General features: G+C 45.7%; 1 protein-coding gene across 1 annotated transcript; it reads right to left on the reverse strand.

Annotated features, from left to right (window-relative positions):
* Nucleotides 1–4,524: 4,524 nt before the first annotated feature.
* Nucleotides 4,525–10,285, reverse strand: LOC131271256 (protein gooseberry-like). Its single transcript, XM_058272667.1, has 3 exons — nt 10,231–10,285; nt 4,821–6,120; nt 4,525–4,693 (listed from the first exon to the last, which is right to left on the reverse strand). Exons 1-3 carry the CDS (start codon nt 10,283–10,285, stop codon nt 4,525–4,527), a joined length of 1,524 nt encoding a protein of 507 aa, XP_058128650.1.
* Nucleotides 10,286–10,816: the final 531 nt, after the last annotated feature.

The following is a 10,816-nucleotide window of genomic DNA, read 5'->3' on the forward strand; positions in this document are numbered from 1 at the left end:
TCAAACGCATGCCGCCATCAATTGCTGAATTAGAAGCAATTATTTTACAAGCGAATCTTACACGGCTTTGAATCATACGACCATGATGTAGGTATCATACTTAAAGGAATGAATGCAGGTGAAGGATGGGGCGTTGAAAGTTTATTGATGTAGCATGTATGTCGGAAAAGGGTTGCATATGCTTTTTATAGTCAGTTGGAATGAAAACGTAAGAATTTTTTAAAGTTGTGTGAACAATGGGTTCTGTTTTAAACCCTGTAATGGCGTTTTGACTATCAACCAAAAGTATATAAAACCATTAATCACATTATCAACTCCTCCAAACCTCTCTTTTACTTCTTATAATATATCAATATATTTGTCAGCACAAATGTATGGAACCAAACAATCTTCTGAAAATGATTGACTTATCAGCTGCATCGGTCTATAACCGAAAGGTCTGTTATTAATCCATCCAATCATCTAAGCCTCCAACTCGTCGAGGAACGAAGCAATCGTAACGCAAGCAGACAGAAAAGAACCTTTCTGAAAAAATAATCGGCTGCATGTCTTTCGTGCACACGAGCGTGTGCGAAACAAACAACTAAATGATCGTCTTTTTGAGCGATTAGACAGAAGCTACGTTTTGTTAATAATATATTGGTGATGATGCTGATGATGCCAATCATCTCAGGTAAAAATTGAATAGTGTTCAGTCGAGACCCATCAGTAAGGAACTCTTCTATCAGGAAATGGCAAAGTCCCGACCTAAAATGGGAATTCTCAGTTATCGTTAACGTTATCGATCGGGTATTCGAGCCATAAAAGGTTCTAGCGGTTGATTTCTTGTGGCAGGTGGAACAAACGTGTTGCCCACTTTTTCAACAGCTGGGATTAACGTCTAAACAGGTTATTCTGTTGAAAAAAAATCTGAATCTGGTACCGAATTGACCACAAGGGAAGGATAATAAAAGACACGTTAACGAAATCATGTTCGCTAAATTTTTATTCTTCTTTTGATGATTTTGTTGCCTTCAGTTTCAAGGAATGTGCAAGTTATTATGCTTGGTACTCTTTATGAAAGCTTCTTATAGGTTCTTTGCAAAAGAAGGAGTGATGAATTTACATCTTTTTTTATCACCGTTATCTTAAATAAAACATTAAATAGAGACATGGGCGAGGGTCGATCTGTCCGTATGATAAATTAATTACGCTTCCAAGCTGCATCTGTACCCGAACAGCTGCTTAAGTTTAGAACAAAACTTGGGTCGAATGGGTATAAATGAATGCAACAGGAACAATCTACAGTTGTCACAGTTGTCTATTATAATTTACTTATATAAGACAACTCTCCGAATAGCGAACCATTTTAGCTTTTCAAAAGTGGTATTCCTTCGTATCGTAATATCCGGACGGTAATTGAATCTTAGCCATGGGCGATTACGGTAGCGGAAAGGATCAGACCATAGGATGAGACTTTTCTGAAATTGAATTTCTTCACATGCGCATCGTCTCATGGGGTTCCATCGCCTTGCCATGTCTAGGCCGGCGAATGGCCATTTGAACATTGGTTCCATTGTTTGCGATGCTAGGAAATCGTATGTGAAGAACTTCATACAAGGAGATCAGCAACCCTTATCATGTCCCACACAAGTATGGCTTCATTGCATCCGCAAAAATTTGTTTCCCTTTTTCTCTTCATCGATTGTTCTTCGGTCGAGAGGATCGACTTTGCCAATCCATTTGTTTCCTACAGCAAAAACCGAATCAGTACGCAAAAAGGACAACGGGAAAAGGAGGCATTGGTTTCGCTTAATTTGTTTCGAAATGTCGGCCATATTTGTAACTTCGTCTGGACGTTGCCCACTTCTGAACCACACAGTTTGTGTAAAGAGGATTAACGTAAACTGAGACATACTTCCTTGTAGCTATCTTAAACTGATCCCAATAGAAAAATTGAACAAAAACAAAATTGAACGCCGTCTCGATTCATTACCCAAACTCAAAGCTAAGGTAAACTGTTGTATTGAACGAACGCAATTAGCTGCAACTACGCTAACAACAGTTCCCAGTCGATTATGTTTCCTTCGAAATGACAATCGTAATGGTGGATATTAAAAGTACACATAAATAAAAAGTAATTACTAAATAAAAGAGCTCTCTTGTATCGACAGAATGAACAAAATTAATTTTACTGATTGGAACACGTTAAATGGCAATAATTTGCATAAAAAAGATGAGAACTTGTTTTCGGTAAGATTGTTTTTTATTGTGAGATAACTGTGGTTTCTAGCATAATAAACCAGAGTCTATAAACGTATCAAAAGAAATTAAAGGCAGATATCTACGTGACCTTGAGTTGTTTTTTTCTTCTTGTGACCAACTGACTACTGCACTGCGGCATTCAATCCCCAACCAGCATACTAGAAACGGGTAGCTGTAGCAATGGTCCAACACATTCTTAAGAAGCAACGTGGCACGTAGGGATTCTGGAAACAACAAAACCCATGACCTCCGGCAAACGACGGAGGGAAAATTATCCATGAAACCAGAAAATTCATTAATTTCTGCTAATTTCTGATGCTCTCGCTGTGCGCCACCTACAACGACGGTTTGTTGAGCGTTGGGATGCTCTCCATGAAGTATTGCACTCCCACTGGGAGGGGTTTCCACTCTTTCTGTTCCGTTTCCTTCGCCGACGCGTTATCGCTTTTCCCATCCTGTGCGAGGGATTTGGTATGGACAATATTTTGTCTCCAGTGCCCAAGGACCTTCAGCCTTGATTTTAACATTTCGCTCTCGCTGTTGATGCTAGAAGCTGATGCTGATACGTTCAAACCCACCCGAAGACCAATGCCGAAGCCAGAAGCTAGACCAGGCACCCCTCGGGCGAGTGTTGAAATGTGAACAATCCAGTACCCACAGTGTGCACTCCCTCGTCGCCGGAACCCATAATGGTCCAACGAACTCTGCAACGGCTGCGTGAGAAGAGCCCGTGATGAGGACTTGTGCGATTCCCACTGCAGGAATCGCCGAAGTAGAAAAACATGCTGGAAGAATGGTAATGAGCTTTAAGCTCTGGCAACATTTCATTCGCCTGCCAGCCTCTCCTAGCTTTGCCTGCTACTAGGTTCGGCATGCCTTTTCCGGCGGTCCTTTCTCGGCATTCTAAACCCCACGACCGTGGGTATCAGCATGAAAAAACTGACGAATTCGTCAAAAGGCATTCCTTGTCGAAGCTGTTTTATTGGTCACTTCCTCGGAAAGAGACACTCTATGTCTACGAGGGTCATTTATGTGTCCCATGGAGCCATCATTGCTCCTAAGCAAAAGGTCGTTCCAATCATCCTTGTTCTCTATGCTCTATCTACTCATCTATCCCTTTCGGGCTGCCAGTGAAGCTTGCAATACAAAGTATCCAGGGGCGATAACAAGGCTAAATAAACAGTTTACAACCTTCCCCTTGGCGGACCATAAATATGTCAGCAAGCTGCTCAAGGGTTTGGATGATTGGCAATATATATTTTGCATTTTGCTTTTTTCGGTTTCACTTCCAACACGTTACGCCAGGCTGCATCCGTGCTTTTACTACGGACGCATGACGCGTGATGTAATACGTCAATGATGTCTTCGGTTAGCATTCTGAACAGAAGTCATTCTACGTTTCGATATCGTCCTTCCAGAATATCTAATGTTTTGTTGGACATACGTATTAAAGCTGACAAGAACACAATCTTTTGTCGAATGATTTATTAAAGATTTAGTAATGATTCTAAGGGTTTAATGGACAGTTTAAATTTTGCAGTACAATGTATTGCACAAATATCCCAAAAATTGGAGCGAAATATAGAAGAAGGATTTTTTTCTATTGTCTACATTATGTTGAACAAGAATCTACAGTCTTTAAACCGAATTTTGTTTATCAATTTTCAAAAAAGAACGAATTTCATCAACTTGGTTTAATGCATAGAAAAGAAAATTTAAAGGACTCAGGACGTTTTCGATTGTAAATGCTACACACGCATTTGTCAAATAACTCGGATTATGTTGTAAAAATATTGGATGAAGTTGGGTTCGAAAAATAAACTTTTTAAAACAAAGTGCTAATAGTAAGTAGGGAAATGCAAATTTCCGTTTATTTTGTCATTTACTTAAATGTAAATCAGTACAACATGTTTTTATACATAATCATTTAAATATATCGTGTTCACAAATGAAATAACACTGCTTTCCCAAGACATTAGACATTTCACAAACTTGAAGGACGATGGAACTTGGAAGTTGTGATTATTAGTACACAGCAGTGTCTTATTATATGACAATCTATGTCACTTCTATATCAAAGGGGTAGCATATAAAGTATAAGAACAATGATTTACCGGCTCTCCAAACAAAAAAGATGATACGCAACGCGACGAGTATCAATCCTGTTGATAGACTTAAACTACTAGTAACGTCATATTCCTTGGTCATTCCTCTTATAATTTATCTCTACAAGTACACGTATGAAACTGCGCAGTTCCTAACTGATCGAATCCCAAACATCTAGCAGTGGAGGCGACTCATCTCCAGACCACCTAGCTGACCGAAGTAAGGATAGCCGGATTTGGCCTCAGCCGCCACAGCGGCAACAGCTGCCGCCGATTGGTAGTGAGCGGACGCGTGTGGGTGGTGATGCGGATGATGGTGGGCTATGTTGTTCGAGAAAAACGAGCTAAACGGAAAGCAAGAGAGGGAGAAAAAGAGAAATGAGATGGTTAATTACTTTATTGTCTCGCTCCCGTATCAACGAGCCATAAAGGCTTGTGCTAGGACAGTACGTAATCGATGATTCAACATACCTATATGCGTCCCATTCGGTGGTGGACTTGTTGTGCGAAACGCCGCCCGTACGTTGCCACTGGGAGTTGGCCCCATCGAGGGTGGCACCCGCCGTCGGGTAGCCTCCGGTGACGGCCGCATAAGACTGAGTAGCACCGAACTGGCCGGCGTGTGCATGGGGAAGGACGTGGGCGTGTGGATGGTGCGCATGGACCTGCGCCTGCGTTGGAGTATGCGTGGTGTTGTCAAGCATGGCATAGTAGTTGTAGCCGTGGGGTCCGTTCGCAGCAGAACTGGCTGTATGTTGCGGGATAGGCGAGGTCGAGGTGGAGTGGGCTCCTGGGTGAGAAGCTGGCGGGCTGATCGAACTCGGTGGACTCATAGAGGCCGGCGGGCTCATGGTGGCTGACGTAGGGTGAATCATGGTCTGCGCCAACGGATTATAGGAGGTCTGCGACGGCGCATGCACCGACGTGGCTTGATTGGTTGATGAGTAGCATTGAGCCCAGGATTGCATCGCGCCCGCACCCATCGGAGATCCCGATCCGGAAGCGGACACCGCCACGGCAGCGACGGCGGCAGCCTGCTGCTCGAACTGATTCGAGTACTGAGTCGCTCCAAAGCTGGCCATCTGCTGGGAGCTCATGTGTTTACGCAACCGAGCACGTCGGTTCGAGAACCAGACCTGTACGCGTGCTTCGGTTAGTTTAGTCTTCTGGGCGAGCTCTTCCCGAGTGTATACATCTGGATATTGCGTGCGGCTGAAGGCAATCTCCAGTGCTTCCAGCTGCTCCCCGTTGAAGGTAGTGCGTGAGCGGCGCTGCTTGCGCTTTAAGGTGATACCGGGTTCGGATTCAGTGTCGCTGTCTTCCTCGCAGGACGATTCTCCCAGGATGCCGTTGATCGAGTGATTGCCACGGAGCTCTACATCTTCGCGGCGGCCACCGCGCAATAGGCGACTGATCGAGCTCACCGACGGCGCAGACGTTTTATCGCACAGACCGTCCTTGATCAGACGATCGCGAATCTCCCAGCTGAAGATGCCGGGATTGGCCTTACGCAGCTCCTCGATGCGCGTCTCTATCTCGGGCGTCGACACGCGCGGCTTCGAGCCACCGATGACACCAGGACGAATCGATCCTGTCTCTTGATAGCGGTTCAGGATCTTCGAGACGCATCCGTGCGATACTCGCAGTTGACGGGAAATCACACATGGTCGCACTCCGGACGCAGCCATCTCAACGATGCGCAGGCGAATGTGGTTCGGCAGAGGTCGTCCATTTATGAACACTCCACCGAGTTGGTTCACACGTCCCTGGCCTGCGCAGAGATTGAGAGGAGAAAGAGAGGAAAAGAAACATAAGACTACAGTTAGATTGAGATGCGATTGAACGGGCGCTGCCTTACAACCTGCTCAACACAGGTCGGGTCATGTACGTTTGTCACAATGGTACACAACGAGGACCACACTCACTGTCGGGACTAGAAAGATCAAAGAAAACGGCGCGACGCCGTGCGACCTAAAAAGGAGGATCGAAGAATTGCCTTCTAGCTTCGTATCGACCCGACGGCGATCATGTTTCAGGCACACGAGGCGCTCGTTCGGTGTCACATTGTTGTGTCACACTAGGGTCCCTTTTGCCCGACGGCCTATCCCACAATTTCATCACCTCTAATGGCTTCCTCATGACTTCGAGCCCGGATTACCACCAGGTCTCCGACATTCCCAGTGATTAGGCAAGAACTTAAAATCAATTAAAAGCCTTCCGCCTCCCGGGCGACCTGACACGTCCGGTAAAACCATGCTTCCGGTAGAGGTATTAAATGAATTCGTCACTTTCCATACTGCTGATCAGCGACCATTCGAGCATCGAACTATCGGATGACTTTCTCACCCTCTTTCTTTTCGACCGCGAGCACTACTCTAGCCATCATATCTAGGGCCGACGCCAATAAACTCTTGGTTTCTTATTTTTATGCTTTAGTTTCTTTCCACCTAGCCGTCGGGTTTCTATCATCTCCTTTGATCTTCTCAGAAGCCTGTATCATGTCCGCATGCATACTGGAAAGCCCCTCCAATGCCCAACGCATACCAGGTATCAGTTTGATTACACTTCAATTAGGCACAAATCGCAATCAATTATTATTTCACACCACCAACCAATACGATCAATTTTCTCTTTTGAGGGTCGCAGCCAAATTCGCCGTAACGATCATTAGGCTACCGTTCTGCAGCGGTCGATGAGCGAAACCAGTTTTGGCGGTCGAATAAAACACATTAAAAGGCCACGGTGTGAGAAAACCTTTGTAGCGGCGGAGAAAAACAAAGCGACCACTACAAAACGCCTTGCTGCCCTTTTCAGGACTTGCGCTGATTAGGTTACTGCCGGGGTGTTTGATGGAGCAGTTCATTTATCATTTCGCCCACATCGATGGTGTCGAAATGTGCACCGGAAGGGTTGAACATTTTCACTTTGCTTTTGTTTTGCTACCAACAGGGAACTAAAGGTTCATACCTCGAAGTTTACCACTCACAGTGGACCTCCACCGTTGTTGGAAGGTTAATTTAAATTTAATTGCCTTCGCGGCATCACCGTCACGGTGTTAATGGGCCACGAAATAGATCCTACCGATAAGCTTCTCGCATGGTAGGGAGTGATGAACTATTTTTTCATCCTGATCCGCATTCTTGCTGCACTCGACGGTTTTTCTAATGTAGTACCAGTAGTGGAAGAGGTTGCTACCAATCTTTTCTCCCACACGCTTCCATCAATTCGATCAATTGGTGACGGTTGCAATTACCGACATCGCGGTGAAAGCTAATAACAAACTTTGGCGGGTGACACGAAACCGGTTCAAAGCATCATGCTTTTTGCACACACACACATAAACATTCGCCCTCAAATGTTTTAGTCAACACAATCGCTTAATCAATGGTGCACCGGAAATCGTTGCCTCACAGAAGCAACTACATGAAGGTGTCATCAGGGCTGGGAAGAATGCCGCAAAAATATTCATCAAAATTCCATAAATTTCATCATTATCTCACGTGACAGAGATAAACTGCCATCGGACGCCACCACCCGCCTCTATGGTGCCGCAAGGATCGACGATCGTAGCAGAAGGTAGACGGTGTTGAAATGATAAATCGGCCCATGGTTCTTTCTCTATCTCTCTCGATATGCTGTTCCCCGCCGGCGCATACGAAATAGACTCATCGAATGGGTTGCGCGGTGAGCGAACGGGCAAGAAATTTCATTAAACACCTTCCCCGGTGTCGGAACGAACCGCAGCGAAAAAAGTGTATCCGAATTTGATCAATTGATTAAAATGTATCGCCCGACCCGGAGGGGATTTGCTGCACGATCCCGAAACGCCTCTTTCCGATGGCCGATTTAAAGGCAAAAAACCCGAGACCACGCTAGACTCCTGGCTGGTCTTGCCGCATCCACCCTATCGTTCATCGACGTCGCCCACAGTGCTTTATCATATAAATTGATCATTTAGTTTATAAATATATTAAACATCCATATAAATTATTATATTAGGGTAAGAACTCGGCAGAAAAGCCGTTGCCGATGGTCGCTCAATAAATTCCTGGCGATTTATTTCACGCGTACGTGTGGCGTATGGGGATGACGTATGGCATGCGCGAAGGTAAACGTGTTGAAAGTTGCCTCGCCAATTGGGCTCTCGGTTCTGCTGCTGCAAGATCTGCCGCATCTTCCGCAAAGCTGGCCGGGTTTGATCACGACCGAAATAACGACGCCGCGACCATTCGTGCCGAAGCGATCATCGAACGCTTCTTGTGGCCTTTTGGATTTCACCGCGTTGCAAAGATGTACGCTGACGACAAGCGTCATCCACAAGGCTCACGCAAGGCATCTTTCCAGCTTGCTGTTTTCGTTCCTTCTCCCCGTCCGCCCGTCCGTTTCTGCTCGGCATCATCATCGTTAGGCTCTGCGGTGAGGCCAGCGGAGTCGGGATCAGCTACGTACCTTTTAGCGTAGAAGGTAATAAAATATTCCGGGGCACCCATTACATTATCATTATGAAGCATCGATGATTCCCGTGCTCGCAGAGCTCGGGGAGCTTGCGTGCCTGGGCGAACGCCCAGCTCGCGGGCTCCTGCCACAACAAAACGGCCCCGAATGCCTCTCGAATACCAAAGCCGAGAGCCGTGTACCGTATGGCTTCGCGACGTGGAATGTGACGCGCGAGTTTCCCCGGCATGGTGTTGTTGAAAAACAGGAATTACTAAAATAAGATCAAAGCAGCCTTGCCGCCCTCACAGGCTGGCTGGCCGGTGGCGAGACCCGGCCTCAAACGAACACTGACGAACGATGACAATCATCAGTGCCGGCGTCATCGTCGGCAGCTTCTTCGTCCGAGCAGCGCTGGGGCGAATTTCACATGGTCCAATAAGACGTGGCTCTCAAGGCAGCCTCCGACCGCGCCAGACTGTCTGTCGGATTTTACGATCCACACCGACACCGACTAGCCGCGCTACATCGTATATACCCCAAAGTCGGGGCTCGACTGCGTGATTCTTTCAGGATTAATTTCTGGTCGACTTTACCGACGAGAAGAGGTCTGTGGTTCGGTATCGTAATCCTTGATCTACAAGCGTTCTGACACTTATAGGGCATGCCTATTTTCGACCCCGACAATCCTCCTATGCACCTCAACGGTAGGCGTCGGTGCGTGCATCTCCCTCTCTGCACATGCGCTTGTGCTGATCAAAATCTAAGTGGCTTCTCGAGCCGGATCCATTATTCTACTATTCTAATATTCTTGAAAAAGTCCTTTTCCTCGACCCAACTGAAAGGAATGCGTGGGCTGGATTGGTAACAAACCATCCGCGCTTTAGCAACGCACAATAATCAACAATAAAATATTTACAATCATTAATCTTGTTGATCGCAGCCGCAACATATGGGGCAAACAAGTTTCCTTAATGGTTTAGATAATAGCACTAGCCGGTTTATAAAAAGTAGCGTCATTTCTTCGTCCTTTCTTTCCCAGGGATCGTTTACAATGCCTTTACATCATCTCTATGCGATGTCCTTTCGGTCTGGTCGGGCTTTGATCGGGACCGATCATGATTTACAAGCTACTAGCCATAGTTTTGCTACCGGCTCGATTCGAACGAGTCGAGTGTATGTTTCGTATACAAATGCCGACATCACAGCTGTTTTATGTACTCTTAATTATTGAACTATCGATTACATCCACACTTCTCAAACACTTCCCGCTGCGGGAGTGCGATCTGGAATGGAGGTGTGATGTATGATTAATGATCGTGTTCGTAACAAAAACGGTTGAGCATATGTTGTGCTCATCCATCAGCCCGATGCATGTGGGACCCGAAACCCCGGCGGTAGTTGATGGAATGGAATCGAGGAAAAACTCACGGAACCCAAAACTTACCTTGGAAAGGATATCCACTGAAGATTGGAGACATGTTTAAACTAGCAACGGCCATTGTGATGTGGGGACTAATCACGCTTTACAGTCAATGTCTTAAAGAAATTTGCACTTATTTTAAACGATGGGCTCCTTCTTTCAAACTTTTTCGTATCAGTATAACTATAGTTCACGTCCAATTTTGCTCACTGTCGATTGCACTATATTCCTAAGCCACTTGAAATATAGCAACTCACTTTGATCGTTTATTTGATGCACGATCGCGTACCTTGTGCACAATGGATCGTCACTGCTTGTAATCGAACTATTCGGGAGCAAACTTCAAACCCGTCGGAAGATCTCTCCCGAGATGCTGCTCGAGCGAATGTTAGCACCTTACTGACTACAGGATCTTCGCCGACGAACAGGTTTGAGTCGAAGTAAGCTCGTGTTTTCTGTCCGAAAGGTGCCTTCTCTGAGTTTACGTTTTGTAGCGTCCTTCGTTGGCTGTCTTTTTCTCTTTCCCGCACCACGATGATCATTTTCGTCGAAACTTTTCTATTAACCAAGGGGTACAAGCCGCGCCTACTTTTTGCCTCGATTCTACTAC

This window comes from Anopheles coustani, unplaced genomic scaffold (genome assembly GCF_943734705.1).
Source record: "Anopheles coustani unplaced genomic scaffold, idAnoCousDA_361_x.2 scaffold_12_ctg1, whole genome shotgun sequence".
Taxonomy (NCBI): domain Eukaryota; kingdom Metazoa; phylum Arthropoda; class Insecta; order Diptera; family Culicidae; genus Anopheles; species Anopheles coustani.

What these genes read in the sequence shown, in the direction of transcription:
- LOC131271256 (XM_058272667.1), bottom strand. Translation starts at nt 10,285, where the DNA reads ATGGCCGTTGCTAGTTTAAACATGTCTCCAATCTTCAGTGGATATCCT. An exon ending in CAGTGGATATCCTTTCCAAG is followed by an intron (nt 6,121 to 10,230) that starts GTAAGTTTTGGG and finishes ATCTCTGCGCAG; the next exon opens with GCCAGGGACGTGTGAACCAA. An exon ending in ACCGAATGGGACGCATATAG is followed by an intron (nt 4,694 to 4,820) that starts GTATGTTGAATC and finishes CTTTCCGTTTAG; the next exon opens with CTCGTTTTTCTCGAACAACA.